The sequence below is a fragment of the Podarcis pityusensis genome (genome assembly GCF_964106645.2).
Source record: "Podarcis pityusensis genome assembly, chromosome: 13".
Classification (NCBI taxonomy): Eukaryota; Metazoa; Chordata; class Lepidosauria; order Squamata; family Lacertidae; genus Podarcis; species Podarcis pityusensis.
In genome coordinates this window covers 47,395,355-47,411,623 of record NC_138038.1, presented here as the reverse complement: position 1 = coordinate 47,411,623, position 16,269 = coordinate 47,395,355, and the positions used below count along the sequence as shown (strand labels likewise).

The following is a 16,269-nucleotide window of genomic DNA, read 5'->3' as shown; positions in this document are numbered from 1 at the left end:
AGCCCTAACACATCTCTACCCTATTTCATCATTTATTTTTAGCTGACATATGGTTCATTTCCTTCAAAGGAGAGCGATAAAAGACAGGTTACGTCTTTGTACCACATGGTGCCCAATGAAACCCAAGAGTACATGGGGATTATCACATTGTTGAAGCATTTTGGATGGACATGGATTGGACTCTTTACTGTGAATGATAACAGTGGAGAACATTTCTTACGGACAATGGAGTCCTTGTTTTACCAGAATGGAATCTGCTCAGCCTTCACACGGCAAATCCCACACGTACCCCATTACAATGAAATTGGTGATGTTCTTGACCTAGCCTCAAATATTTATATACCATTCACAGATGATAAAGCCAGTACATTTATCATTTATGGAGAATCTTTGACACTGACGTGGCTGACAGTAATTATAGTTATGCGGGATCCTATAAATAATGAAATCATGTCGTTAAGAAAAGTGTGGATCTTGACAACCCAGACTGATTTTGTATTAGTAGGCTTTCAAAGAGGATGGGATCTCCAGTTCTTTCAAGGCACCATTGCGTTCTCAAGTCATTCAAAAGAACTTACAGGATTCAAGCATTTTCTTCAAGTTGCAAAGCCTTACTGGACCTCAGGAAATGGTTTCCTCAAGGACTTCTGGGAGCAAGCATTTGACTGTACATTTCCAACTCTTCATGAGCCAACCAAAGTAAATGAAACATGTACTGGTGAGGAGAGATTGGAGAGCCTTCCTGAGCCACTGTTTGAAATGAGTGTGGCTGGCCACAGCTACAGTATCTACAATGCTGTCTACGTTGTGGCTCATGCTTTGCAAGCCATTTACTCTACTAGAATGAAGGACCGGATAATGTTGCGCTATAAAAGATTTGAACTTCAAGAGCCACAGCCTTGGCAGGTAATGTCATGGAAAGGAAACCTTATTTCAATGAACTAATTTGTGCAAGGCGCCACTACATATGGATAGCCACTCACAACTAACTAATGTAATGATGATGATGATGATAATAATAATGATAATAATAATAATAATAATAATAATAATAATAATAATAATGGATTTGTGCACTGCCTTCCCAAGATGATCATTTAAAGAAAAAAAAGCTACAATGATTTTTAAATTTGAAGAAGAAAAGCAGAGTTAAGGCTTAAAAACAACAGAAAATGAACACCTAGGCAGAGATCTTTTCATCAATCTGGAAAATCACATGGAAAATAAGAATGCCTTGACTCATTTCCAGAAAGTACAGATAATGGACGCAGTAACTTAACAATAATATTGTTGTACAGAACACGGGGAGCCCCAATGAAAGTCCTACTCTGAGTTATTGTGAGCATCTGATATTTTGGAATTGTCCTACTCAGAGTAGACCCAGTAAAGTTAACAAACTTAATTTAGTTATGTCCATTAAATTCAAGAGTTCTACTATGAGTAGAACTAGTATTGAATGCCCGCAATAGTGTTGTATTTTTCATTCACAGATGAAGTTTTCTGAGTATATTGGGCCTGGATTTTTAATTTTTATTTTTAGTTTTCAACCAATGTTTAAAACATTTTACATTTGCAGCATATATATTTTCCTTGGTTGTTGCAAAATAGCTTTATGTATTGATCTTTGTTGGATGAAGCTATTTAAACAATATTGGTTAGGGTGGGTTTTTGTAAATGTTCACTAAGTTATTATGCTGTCTCTTTCTCTCTCAATTAGCTCCACTCTTTTCTTCAAAGAATTTATTTTAATAACTCAGCTAAAGAAACAGTTTCATTTAATGATAAAAGAGAAATAGGGGGTGGATTTGACATCATGAATTTTGTCACATTCCCAAACAAGTCCTTCCGTCAAGTGAAAGTTGGATGGGTGGATCCTGAGGCTCTTGAAGGAAAAGAATTCATCATTCATGAGGACATGATTGTGTGGTACAATGATATTCACCAGGTTTGGATTCTAGGGTATTCTTTGGCTTCCCTTCATTTTCCGGATGCGTCATTTGGGTACATGAAAACCCCCTTTTCTGTACAATCATTTCTGTTTCTACTGGATAGGACCATGAAAGGGGACGCAGGCAGCACTGTGGTCTGAACCACTGAGCCTCTTGGGCTTGCCAGTTGGAAGGTCAGCAGTTTGAATCCCCATGACGGGGTGAGCTCCTGTTGCTCCGTTCCAGCTTCTGCCAACCTAGCTGTTCGAAAGCATGCCAGCGCAATAGATAAATAGGTGAAAAGGTAAGGATAAAGGACCCCTGGAAGGTTAAGTCCAGTCAAAGGCAAATACAGGGTGGGGCACTCATCTTGCTGCAGGCCAAGGGAGCCAAAGACAGCTTTCTGACTCATTTGGCCAGTCTGACTAAACTGCTACAGGTGCATGGAGGAACGTGACAAGTGCCAGAGCACACAGAAATGCTGTTCACCTTCCCACCACAGCAGTATCTATTCATTTACTTGCACTGGTATGCTTTTGAACTGCTAGGTTGGAAGAAGCTGGGACAAAGCAATGGGAGCTCACCCCATCACATGGATTTGAACTGCCAACTTCCTGATTAGCAAGCACAAAGAGGCTCTTTGGTTTAGACAACAGCACCACCTGCATTCTTAGATAAATAGGTACCACTGTGACGGGAAGGTAAACGGCGTTTCCATGCGCTCTGAAGTGAGATGACTGCTGCACCCCATAGGCACCTTGACTGAACTTAACCATCCAGGGGTCCTTTACCTTTACCTTTACCTAAAGAATCTTACTGCCCTTCACATCCAAAATTCAGATGCAACATTTTGCCTTGCCAAAACAATGCTGTATTTTTGGCAGGTGAAGTGTTGGTGTTGTGTCTTTCTTAAATATGGGAGGGTTCTACAAATTTCAGAACAAAATTGTTATGATGCCACAAGTTGGCCATCACAATTTCTACTGGGTTGTGGTCACCAGAACAAAGCTTTGAATGGGGAAAGAATGTCAGTCCCTTGCATATCCAGGCAGGGCTTGAAGCTACACTTTCTGACATTGTGTGTGGAAAACCTCAGTACCAGAGGCTAATGCAGACCAGATCTGTTTGGTCCTCAAATACCTACCAGGTCATGCCCCCTCTCATTGGTGTATGCATGTGTACTTAGCTGCATTGCAAGTTACAAAGGTAAGCATTACATTCATTGTCCAATTTTGCAGTTAGTATGCAAACCCCACATTTTTGCGTATGACCACTGGGGAAAAGTTCGTTACCCCTGAAGAGGAAGAGGGCAATATCAAGGCTATATCCTGATGATGGTGGTGGTGATGATGATGATAATAATAATAATAATAATTTATTTATAGCTGGTTTCCCCAGCCACTCTGGGCGGCTCCCAACAGATTAAAAACAGAATAAAACATCAAACATTAAAAACTTCCCTAAACAGGGCTGACTTCTGGTCAGACATCTGGTCTTTTAAAAGTCAGATAGTTGCTAATTTCCTTGACATCTAATGGGAGGGCGTTCCACCAGGCAGCACCACCAGAAGGCCCTCTGCCTGGTTCCCTGTAACCTCACACCTCGCGGTGAGGGGGAAACGCCAGAAGGCCGTTGGAACTGGACCTCAGTGTCCGGGCAGAACGATGCAGGTGGAAAAGCTTCTTCCGGTATACTGGGCCGAGGCCATTTAGGGTGCATTACTGAGTATTTACGTAATTTCTTTGAACAGCAGAACTTTTTATACTATTATTTTAAAACATCTTCTCTGTTTGTGGACAGGTGGTGCCTATTTCTGTGTGCAATGACTACTGTCACCCTGGCAATCAGAAGAAAAGGAAGGAAGAGGGGAAATTTTGCTGCTATGATTGTGTCCCATGCCCAGAAGGGAAGATTTCAAACCAGAGTGGTATGTTATGAACATAAAGAAATAATAAATGTCTGTTAGGCAATGAAGTTATTCATCACCTTTTGATAAATAGATTTTTGCCTAATTTCATGGTTGGAGTGCCAGAATGCACCAAAAAGGATGTTATGCAGTTTCCCGTCACTCCCAGTATTCCATTTGTTAATACAACTCTTACATGCTGTACATCACTATAATAGATACATCCTATTCCAATACGCTAACCCTTGAACAAATGGATTCAAATTAATAGGAGCAGTAGCTACCATGTGAGAGGCAGAGAAATTCACCATGAATCTTAAATAAATTGCCACTGGAATGTGAACTTGTTCTATTTTTTCCCCCTTTCAGATATGGACGACTGTTTCATGTGCCCAGAAGATCAGTATCCAAACAAGAACAAAAACAGATGTGTTGCCAAAACTCTGAACTTTCTTTCTTATGAAGAACCATTAGGGATCAGCTTAGCCTCAATTGCTATTTCTTTTTCTCTAGTCACAACTTTTGTGCTAGCAATATTCATTAAGCATAGAAACACCCCCATTGTCAAAGCAAACAACCGGGACCTCACGTACACTCTCCTTGTCTCCCTCCTACTCTGCTTTCTCTCTTCTTTCCTATTCTTTGGCCAACCTGGCAAAGTGACTTGCCTCCTCCGACAACCAACTTTTGGCATCATCTTCTCAGTGGCCATTTCTTGTGTGTTGGCCAAAACCAACACTGTGGTTGTAGCTTTCATGGCCACCAAACCAGGTTCCAGTATGAGGAAGTGGGTAGGGAAAAGACTGTCTCATTCCATTGTCCTTTTCTGTTGTGTTATCCAAGTAAGTATTTGTATTGTGTGGTTATCAACCTCTCAACCATTCCCTGATTTAGACATGCACTCAGTAACTGAAGAAATCATTCTGCAATGTAATGAGGGGTCCATTGCTATGTTTTATTGTGGCCTGGGATACATGGGTCTCCTGGCTTTTACCAGCTTCATTGTGGCCTTTATAGCCCGCAGGCTACCTGATAGCTTTAATGAAGCCAAGTTTATTACTTTCAGCATGTTGCTATTTTGCAGTGTTTGGTTGTCCTTTATCCCAACTTTTCTGAGCACAAAAGGGAAATACATGGTGGCTGTGGAGATCTTCTCCATCTTGGTCTCCAGTGCTGGGTTATTGGGCTGCATCTTTGCCCCTAAATGCTATATCATTGTTCTGAAGCCTGAACTGAACAGCAGAGAACAACTAAGGAGAAGAAAGAATTAAAGGAACTCTTGATTCTCCCACCTTTTGTATTGTTTGTGTTGTTTTATATGAAGGGTACTGATTTTGGGAAGGGCTTTTGGTTGGTTGTCCAGCCAGAACTTGCCAGAACTCAGTTTGGGCACCTCCCTAGTGGGTGCCATTGCCATTGTAAGGAAACAACAGAGGCATTTATGGTGTGTTCCAACACCTCTTTTCTAGAAAAATAACACAGAATTTAGGAGAAAACAGATTAATATTAATCAGTGAAATTTATTTAAATGGTCTACTTTGGGTGCCTTCAGGCAAAGTGGTTATTGATAATTCATTCTTCACAAAGCTCGTGGAGAGGTTATATAATGCCCTGTGTTTATTGAGCATTCACCCTTATTTGGTTGCAGAGATATTTTATGACTTACTAGCAATTATGACTAGCAATTATCATTCCACACGTCTGAGTGTATTCCCCCCCCCACTCCTTATTCCATTTTTTAAAAGTTTGCTTGTTGTACAAGAGCACTTTAATTCACTTTAATTGCAGAAAGCTAAATTTGCCAGTATGGAATTTATTCCCTCCTTCAAAATAGCAACAGTCTGTAGGAGACTCTGGGCTTTCCATCATTTCTTTTGCTGTTCCCATTCCCTCTCAGCCAGCTTATGAACTGCCAGGTAAAAACCACAAAGCCTGGCTTCCTATTTCTGGCGGTGAGAAATGGTTGACTCCCCCACAATCAGACCCCAGCCGTGCTGGTAATTCAGGGTTGATATGGGGGTAATTAGCCCTGGCAGACTCCCCAGGTGGGGGAAGACTGTCTCGTAGACCTACAGATTGTCCAAGATTGTCAGCTTGCATCAAGGTGCAAGTGGCAGGATGCTGGGTCCCAGAGCACAACATGGCTGGCACTCTCCAAAGTCACTCTCATAAGCTGGAAATATCTGTTTGATAAAATAATTAGATTTTGACAATAAACAGACATAGTCTGAACTGAAGAAGACTGAGAAAAAACCTGCAAAACTGCACAGTCCCTGGTGTTTAAGCTCGGACTTCAAAAGAGATTCTCATCATCGTGTTTGGATTACGGAGGTGATTGGTATGTCCTTTTTTCTCTTCTTAATATCTACATTTGTTTTTCTATGCCAAGCCTCATCAAGAAACCTTTTTTTAAAAAAGTACAGATGGACTTCTATTTATAATTAAGTACTCAATTGCACCACTTTACTCAGACTTGAAAGACTTGATAAAGATAAAAGAAGAAACAAGATGGCGCTTGTTAATACGACGCAGCATGGAAAAATGAGAATTCCTCCCTTTTTCGAGGGAAGTGGGAAATACCTGCTAGCTGACTTTATAATGACTTGAGACAACAATTTGGAATAACAGACAGTGCATCTGTTTGCAGAATTTCTTCATTATGAGCGAGAGAGAAAGCTAAATGGATGTCTAGCAACCCCACTTCTAGGGCCCGGGGGCGGGGAATTGTGTGGTTTCTGGGAAGGCTGATTGATCGCCAAATAACTTATTCTGTGGAATACAGTTCATTTACATTGCAATATTGCAAACAGTACGCTTAACAATTTGACAATGGGAAATGGAGTACAGCAACAATTTAACAACGTATAAATTTCAAATGACAGGCTTGAATAACAGATCGGATTGGAATGATTTAACTACTTGGGAGTTGATGTGTCATTAAACTTCAAATGATAGACTTGGACAACAGCCCAATTGGAATATTGGAATAAAGACAGGAAAAGCTGCACTGGGAAATAGAGAGTTGAATACACACACACACACACACACACACACAAATAAAGCTGTATTCGATGGATGAAAGGATATATGATTTCTGACATGATTGAGAATTGCACAGCCAAGGATGGGGAACCTTAAAGCAATAAGATCGGAATGTGGAAAATATGAGAACAACAAGAAGAAGGCAGACATGAAGATATTGGAGATATACTTCAGAGGTCCAGACTATGGGAAACCCGGAAAAATTAATAATTTGGACTGCAATTTGGTTGTTTTTTTATCTTAGTTTATTTTTAATTGGATTATGATTATGGATATGTTAATTGGCTGTTCTATTGGAAACTGATAAAAATGATCTAAAACCAAAACAAATGACAAAGCCTGGGCTCCATGATGGATTCTGCAAATTTCCAGTGTAATATGTTCAGTGTTCTGTGTCACACCCTCAAGTTTATCGTTAATAAAGTTGTGACAGTTTATGTCTCATGAGACTCATTTCCAGGTGTGCTGGCAATATGCATAACTTTTTAATAAAAAAATGTTATTGATAACATTGATAAATGTTATCCAATTTTCCTGTCAGCCACAATCTCAGTTTGCATTAAAGGAGGTTGTACTAAATGACTCTTCAGGTCTCTCCCAACTCTAGAATTCTATGATGTCCAAGAATGGAAGGCAGCTTCTCAATTTCCTGCTTTTAAAGGGGTCCGAATTACAAAAAAGAATATGGCTCACTAGAATAGTTTAATAATAATAATAATAATAATAATAATAATAATAATAATATGAATAGATACTCTTTCTGAACATGACTGATGGCATTCCTTAAGATTAAAATTTATTATTGCCACTCATTTACTCTCTCTCTCAGATTTATTTCTTAGAGGAGAGATAAGGAAACTTTGCCCTGCACCATATTAGCCCCTGCCTACGTGGTCAGTGGTGGGAAATGATGGAAGCTGTAACCCAGCAGCACCTGGAACCCCACAGGCTCTCCATTCTTGGCAAAAAGAAATTGTAGCTTCACATTTCTTTGAAATCTGCAGTTGACCAGCCTCTTTTCATCAAAGCCAAAAGTTTCACTCTCAATTTTCCTTTGGTGTTTGCTCACCATGGAAAATTGTATTTGTCACTTTTTCTGCCCCTACGGAGCAGGTGGTTCAAAGTGGGGGCAGCTCAGCATGTTTGTTAGCAAAACTGCTACTTACAGCCAACGCAATGAAAACGTAATTATCTCACCCAGCAATTATCCAAATCACTATACTTTGTTCACCTCTCTGAATCTTTCCAGGCTTTCTTAATAAGCAAACCTCAAAGTGGTTATAAAGAAACCCCGTGCTATTGGGAGCAGGAAATTGGAATAAGAGGCAGTAAAGGTTCTGTCGGCTTCAATGCTCACGTGTCGTGTATATATATATATATATATATATATATATATATATATAATATTGCAGGGTTGGTAATCTCCGCTAATAGGGTATATAGCTGTAACCCTTTGATTCTCAAATGCTGGTTGTAAACCATTCTTCTAAAGCTGTATTGAAAGAGCTAGGAATTACCGAATGTAGCCTGTTCAAGTCATGCAGCTGCTCTGAATGGAAACAGGAGGTGTGTGTTTAGAGAAAAGTCTGACCATTAGGATGCTGTGGCTGTTGATGTTGTCTCTTCTCCCTTCTGCTGTGTGCAAAGTAGATACTCTTAGGTGTCCCATGAATTATCCATTCCCTGCTCCACATCAGTGGTACCAACCAGGTGGCTTCATCATCGGTGGGATTGCTTCTCAGATCTTTTATGTCTTCTATGAAGTTTTCTTCAAGGAGCACCCTTCACAGAATATGTTTGATGTTCCATAGTAAGAGCCTTCCCCCTCTTTGCATCTTTCCCAATCTCCTTTGCTTTTGTGTCATGTTTTTTTATATTGCAAACCTGAAGATAGAGATTGTCTTAGATATTTTTTCAGGTGCTCTGGGAGATGTGTAGCTGAAGAGAGGCATTAAAAATGCTTGAATCAATATATCTAACATTCCTCAAGGAATCATTTTTAATTATTGACAGAAAATCTTTTGGACAAGCCCCTGGAATTGGTGGTCCTGATTTACTTTATAAAGGAATGTCCTTCATTTTGCCTAAATAAAAAATTCCTCCACTTTAGAGAAATAAATAAAAAGATTTTTAAATATGTAACAATCGACAGCTTTCAGGAGTATATTAGAGTGTCTCCCAAGATTCTGACTGGGGAACAAAGAGAAATGAGAGGGTAAAGAAAAAGATTAATAGCTGGTGATTCAAATCTTAGGCATGCCCTGAGAGAGCATAATTTTTATATGAAGTGAACTGAGTTAATTAGCTGAGAAACATCAATGAAAATTAAAATAATTTCATGTCAATCTAAATCAAATTGAGCTAAAAAAAGGCTTTGTGGCATGTTGATTTCCTATTCCAAAGTTGTACATTAATGAACTTTGCTTGCAGTGTGGTAACAAAATTCTACCAGCACATTCTTGCCTTGGCATTTGCCGTGAAAGAGATAAACGAGAACCCCAGGTTTTGTCCTAATATCACTCTCGGCTTCCACATCTATGACAGCTACTATGATGCCAGAATGACCTATCGTACCACTCTTGACCTGCTCTTCAAATCACATAGATTTGTTCCCAACTACAAATGTGACACCCAGAAAAATCTCATAGCCATCATTGGGGGACTTAGCGCTGACACCTCCTTCCATATGGCTGACACAATTGGCCTCTACAAGATTCCACAGGTAGGATCTATGAAAGGGTATCTCAAAATAAACTCTTGCCTTATCTTTCTGGGAGTCATTATGAACTTTTGAAAGAGGAAGGGTTTATGACTGACATTTAAATCTGATGAAGTAGTAGTAGTAGTAGTAGTTACAAACCACAGTGTGTTAAGCTGAGCTGAGCTCTCTGCAACTCTTCCCCATCTGGTTTAAAGCTGGCCTAGTACATCTCTGAGCATCCCCCTGCAAGAGCCATTTCTAACAAATCCATTCTCATCTTCATGTTGGTCATAAGGAGGACACAGTCAAGCCACCCCCAACATGCTTGCTCCTTGAACAAACCTTCTCACAGCCTTCTAACATCCTTCTGTCACATGCACTTTCTACCTCAATTCTTTCAAAGTCCTTGCTGCTTCTTCAATATCATCCCTGGCACTTTCCCTTTCCTTCTCTGCTAATATCCCTTCCTCGTCTACTCTAGTTATCTGTCTTTCTTCATTCATTCGTATTTTCAATTCCACCTTTTCCTTTCAGTTACAAAAACCTTGTGGCAGGGAGGTCATTGTTTTGTTCTTGTCCTTGTTTATATGATGTGTTTTTATTTGACATTTTTATGCTGAGAACACCCCGAGATATTTAGATGAAGGGATATACAAATTAAACAAATAGATACATACATACTTGGAATTAATTCATAAATTGCTTAAACAAGTGTTTCTTGAATAAACAGGAATCTGCTGCTAACCAATACGTACATACATTTTCTTTTAGCTCACATATGGATCATTTCCCCCAGAAAAAAATTATGGAAGCCAAGTACCTTCATTTTACCGCATGGTGCCCAATGAAGCCCATCAGCATATGGGGATTATCAGTTTGCTTAAGCATTTTGGATGGACCTGGGTCGGGCTCTTCACTGTCGATGATAATAGTGGAGAACATTTCTTGCAGACATTGGAGCCATTACTTTCCCATAATGGAATCTGTTTAGCCTTCACACAAAGAATCAAACAAACAGCCCGTTTTGATAACTGGGATGAATTCCGTTATATAGTCTTAAATATTTATGTTCATTTAACAGATGGCAAAGCCAATGTTTTTATGATGTATGGAGAATCTATGATAATTATATGGCTCAGAAGTATTATATTTCTAAGAGATCCTGAAAATAGGGAAATATCATCATTTAAAAAAGTGTGGATTGTAACAACTCAGATTGATTTCATATTAACAGGTTTTCAAAGGAGTTGGGGTCTTCAGATCTTCCAAGGTGCTATTTCCTTCACAATTCATTCACAAAATCTCCCACAGTTCCAACAATTTCTTCAGGGAATAAAACTGTACTGGACACAGGGAGATGGGTTTTTCAAGGACTTCTGGGAGCAAGCATTTGATTGTACATTTCCACATCCCAGTGTGACAATGGAGGTCAATGACATGTGCACTGGGGAGGAGAGCTTGCAGAGTCTTCCAGGGTCTCTATTTGAACTGAGCATGACTGGCCACAGCTACAGCATCTACAAGGCTGTTTATGTTGTGGCTCATATTTTGCAAGGGATATACTTGACTGGTTTCAAGAAAAGAGCCATAGGAAACAGTGGAATATTAAAAATTCAAGATCTGCAGCCTTGGCAGGTAATGGATTGCAATTGAAGAGTAGCAAAATATCAGACAATTTCAATGAATAGATTTGTAAAAGTAAAAGGTTGATCACAATTGGAAGAAACAAGCTGCTGCTGAAATGCCACTACGGGTCTCATTCACTGAAGAATATTTAATATCAAGCAGCTTATTAATGCTTGGTCGTTGTTAGAAGATGCTACATAAGTATAGGTAAATAATATTCCAAAAGAATGGTGGCAGAAAATCATGGCATTTTGTGTTATTTTCTGTTCATGTATTTTGTCTCTTTCCATAGCTGCACCATTTTTTCCATGACATTTCATTTAACAACTCAGCTGGAGAAACAGTATCATTTGCTGATAAGAGAGAAATGCGAGGCGGATTTGACATTATGAACATGATCGCATTCCCAAATAAGTCCTTCATTCAATTGAAAATAGGATCAGTGAATCCCTATGCTCTTGATGGAAAAGAATTTATCATTCATGAGGACATGATTCTGTGGCACAAAGGTTTCAAACAGGTCTGGCATCTGGGGTAATCATTCTTCAGATGGGTCATTCAGGTGTCTCAACATAACTATCACTGATTTCTTTCATAAATGCATGGAAATAATTTTGGTACCAGCTGGATGCAATTATGAACTTCCCAAACAAAACTGATCTTTTATTTTAATAATGTTTACTATGCCACATTTATACATGGCGATGCTTATATTATATAGATAAAAAAACTGAGGTGCAAATAGGTGATATCCCTTTTAAATGGTAAGTGGGCATAGAACTTTTAAAGGGCGCGTTTTAATATCTAGGTATTGGTGTAACTTTCCATTGGTTTGACTTCATTGTCTATCATTTGCCGGCGGCCCCCCATCCTTATTCTTCACCATATGCAATTTTAGGTAAAGTGATCACCATTGTTTAGGCCAAGTAGGTTTTTTCTCTCCTATGATTGTCTTGATGGTTTGGGTGGGGGAGGGATTTTCCAACTTCATTGGAAACCGTATAAGCAATAATGGGTAGGTGCAGTTAGTGGAGGCAGTCTGCTAAGTGCTTGTCGGATGAATTCTAGTTCCAGAGACTTTTCCGAAGACTCTGTGACCTGTGAGGATGACTTTTACATTAACTCGTGTCATTAGCTTGTTGGTGTTGGCCTCAAAGGGTGTGTGAATCATTAACTGTGGTTGTTTAGTCGTTTAGTCATGTCTGACTCTTCGTGACCCCATGGACCGGAGGATGCCAGGCACTCCTGTCTTCCACTGCCTCCCGCAGATTGGTCAGACTCATGTTAGTAGCTTCGAAAATACTGTCCGACCATCTTGTCCTCTGTCCCCTTTTCCTTGTGCCTTCCATCTTTCCCAACATCAGGGTCTTTTCCAGGGAGTCTTCTCTTCTCATAATTTGGTCAAAGTATTGGACCCTCAGCTTGAGGATCTCTCCTTCCAGTGAGCACTCAGGGCTGATTCTCTTACAAATGGATAGGTTAGTTCTTCTTACAGTCCATGAGACTCTCAAGAGTCTCTTCCAGCAACATAATTCAAAAGCATCAATTCTTTGGTGACCAGCCTTCTTATGGTCCAGCTCTCACTTCCATACATCACTACTGGGAAAACCATAGCTTTAACTATACGGACCTTTGTTGGCAAGGTGTTGTCTCTGCTTTTTAAGATGCTGTCTAGGTTTGTCATTGCTTTCCCCCAAGAAGCAGAAGTCTTTTAATTTTGTGAATCATGAATACCTCACCCTATCATGACAGGCTTAGAAGCTTATGAAAGTTTTAAATATTTCCTACACATGGTCTTTTCTCTATGCAGTTTTCTCTGTGCCAAAACTCTTCCTGGGTCTAATGAAGATACAGTTAGAAAATGACTATGGAACTTTGCTACAATATAGGATTATGGCTGCAAACGTTTATATGGACAAAGATGGAAGGATCCATTATTCTAACAATGGAATAGCTGTTAAAACTAATGGACCTAGCTGAGGTGGCAAAATTGACATGCTTAATCAGAGAAAATCGTTCTTAACCATTGTTAAAGACTGGAAACCTCTCTTGGACATTTCGCGTGAAAAAGAAAAAGAAATAATAACAGTTTGATTTGAGGACTGAAGCTAAAGGTTGCGTGGCTTTCTGGGTGTTATATTGGAGTGGATAAAGTGAATATTGCTTATTTAAAGCAGACAGAGGAAGAACCAGAAGTCACTTACATTCTGAATTTTATTTCTCTCTCTCGTTTCACCTCCTTTCTATTTCTTTTTCTTTGTTTCTCTCTTTCTCTTTCTTTATCCCTTTCTTCCTCCCACATTTCTTTATGTTTTTATTGTAGTCAGATCAAAGTCTTAGTTTGGACCAAAAAAAAGAAGAGGGAAAATATTTGATATTAAGTTTTATATTTTTATTTATAAACCCTCATAAAGTTTATCTAAAAACCCCTCTCCAAAAAAATAAGATAATTTCCTGTTGACAGGTGGTGCCTGTTTCTGTGTGCAATGACTACTGTCACCCTGGTAATCGGAAGAAAAGGAAGGAAGGGCAGAAATTTTGCTGCTACGATTGTGTTCCATGTCCAGAAGGGAAGATTTCAAACCAGAAGGGTAAATGACATATTTCATCGTACAAGACTAGTAATGATTAATGAGTCATATTGACTTAAAAGAACTTAAATACTATGTTGTGCATGTAGCCAATATTCTCCTTAGAGTGGCATGAACATTTTTTCTGATGCCTTCCAGTAACTTATAAAAACTTTCAAAAATGAATATTAATTAAAATGTTTTTTTAAAAAATGCTACAATATGTTCAGCTCAAAAGGTAATTCAGATAATATTACATGATCACCAATTTCCTTAATTTCAGAAGATTGAGATAAACAGGTGCAGAGGCTGGACTAAAGGGAACAAGATTGAGGGAAATGGTGGAAGTTGCCCTCCCTTCTCCTGAAGCTTCCAGTGGAGAGGAAGGCAGTACAGTGGTACCTCAGGTTACAGACACTTCAGGTTACAGATGCCTCAGGTTACAGACTCCGCTAACCCAGAAATAGTACCTCGAGTTAAGAACTTTGCCTCAGGATGAGAACAGAAATTGTGCAGTGGAGGCGCAGCAGCAGCAGGAAGTCCCATTAGCTAAAGTTAAGAACAGTTTCAGGTTAAGAATGGACCTCGAGAACGAATTAAGTTCTTAACCCGAGGTACCACTGTATTGAATAACACTTGTTGGTTTAGGAAAGTCACAGCTCAGAGAGAGATGAACAGAAGACTTGGGAGCTGTTGGGAGAAGTGCCAGGTGAGAAAGAGCAGCCAGCTGACACGTCATCACTGGAGAGCATTTCTGCCCCTCTTTTCCAAGAACTCAGCGTTCATTGAGTGTGCAAGAGCAAAGGACTCTGAGACAGCTCCTGGCAGCCACCATCAGGGGAAGTGCTGTTGCTAGGAAGGGAGGCAGGAGGAGCTCATTTGGAGCAACATCATTAATCGGGAGGCGGACTGATTCCTTTGTCTCATGCTGTGATGATTTAACAAACTCATTAATAAGAACTATTCTTGTTTTTCTTTGCTCCTTGCATCCACCGGAGGAGGGGCAGAATTACACGGATTCTGAATAGAGGAATGATAACTTAGATGTAAGAGGCAAAGGACACTCATGAATTGCAATTGGAGTTTGGCCTTATGCTATTTTTTTCAGATATGGACGACTGCTTCAGATGCCCAGAAGATCAGTATGCAAACAAGAACAAAAATGGATGCATTCCCAAGTTAATAACCTTTCTTTCCTATAAGGAACCTTTAGGGATTGGCTTAACATCAGTTGCTGTTCTTTGTTCCCTAATTACAATTCTGGTGCTGGGAACTTTTATTAAACACAAAGACACTCCCATTGTCAAAGCCAACAACAGGGATCTCACCTATGCTCTCCTCATTGCCCTCCTACTCTGCTTCCTCTCATCCTTTCTCTTCATTGGACACCCTGGCCAAATGACCTGCCTTCTTCGACAACCCACTTTTGGCATCATCTTCTCGGTGGCTGTTTCTTGTGTGTTGGCCAAAACCACCACTGTAGTTGCAGCTTTCATGGCCACCAAGCCTGGGTCCACTATGAGGAAGTGGGTGGGAAAAAGACTGAGCAACTCCATTGTCCTTTCCGGCTCACTTATTCAAGTGAGTATTTGTACTGGGTGGTTGATGACCTCTCCCCCATTCCCTGATCTAGACATGCGCTCAGTAACAAAGGAAACCATTGTGCAGTGCAATGAAGGCTCAGTGACCATGTTTTACTGTGTCCTGGGCTACATGGGCTTCCTGGCCATTGCCAGTTTCATTGTGGCATTTGCAGCTCGCAAATTACCAGACAGTTTCAATGAAGCCAAGTTCATTACCTTCAGCATGTTGCTGTTCTGCAGTGTTTGGCTTTCTTTTGTTCCAACCTATCTGAGCACCAAAGGAAAATCCATGGTGCTGGTGGAGATCTTCTCCATCTTGTCCTCCAGCGCTGGATTATTTGGCTGCATCTTTGCCCCTAAATGCTACATCATTGTTCTGAAGCCTGAGCTGAACAGCAGGGAGCAATTAATAAGGAGAAATATATAAAGTTTTCTCCTAAAGACTGCATCTTAGTTCTTTATTCTATTGTACTCTTATATATTATGTCAACCTAGCACAAGCGTAGGGGACCTCTGATTGGTGGGCCAAATTTCATCTAGGAGTGATTTCAATTGCCAGACCATTCCTCACAATCCACACTCATCTATATCATTGACAGTAAGTGTATCACAGGTACCAATTATTTCAGAGGAACAATCCGGAGCTTAAATGAGTTCCTGATTGTGCCTTTGCCGTGAGTAGCAGCATCTGCTAGAAAGATGGATGCAAAGACTCAATTTTGCAGTGGAAGACAATATATGCTCCAAGACGATGCATCAGTGGAAATGTGCCTTCAAATAGACTCATTGCCTGGCATTGTGACACCAAGTAATTGAAAGGTGGAGCCCACCAGATGCTGATAAACTACAACTCCTTTTATCTCAAGCAGGTATGGCTAGTGGCTAGGGATAAAGGGAGTTATAGGTCAGCAAA

The 16,269-nt window shown here is 39.9% G+C and overlaps 1 protein-coding gene across 4 annotated transcripts in view; it reads left to right on the top strand.

Annotated features, from left to right (window-relative positions):
• Positions 1–213: 213 nt before the first annotated feature.
• Positions 214–16,269, top strand: part of LOC308461694 (extracellular calcium-sensing receptor-like) — a 47,424-nt gene continuing 31,368 nt past the window's right edge. The window contains exons 1-5 of one of the 4 annotated variants that reach the window (XM_080978825.1): positions 214–906; positions 1,718–1,959; positions 3,729–3,855; positions 13,668–13,794; positions 14,882–14,951. In XM_080978825.1, the coding sequence (XP_080834951.1) occupies positions 226–906; positions 1,718–1,959; positions 3,729–3,855; positions 13,668–13,794; positions 14,882–14,951 (1,247 nt within the window). In that variant the 5' untranslated portion in view covers positions 214–225. Of the gene's footprint in view, positions 907–1,717; positions 1,960–3,728; positions 3,856–4,203; positions 4,613–13,667; positions 13,795–14,881; positions 14,952–16,269 lie in introns of those variants that run through there. The other 3 variants (XR_013978942.1, XM_080978826.1, XM_080978827.1) reach the window with 3 other exon arrangements.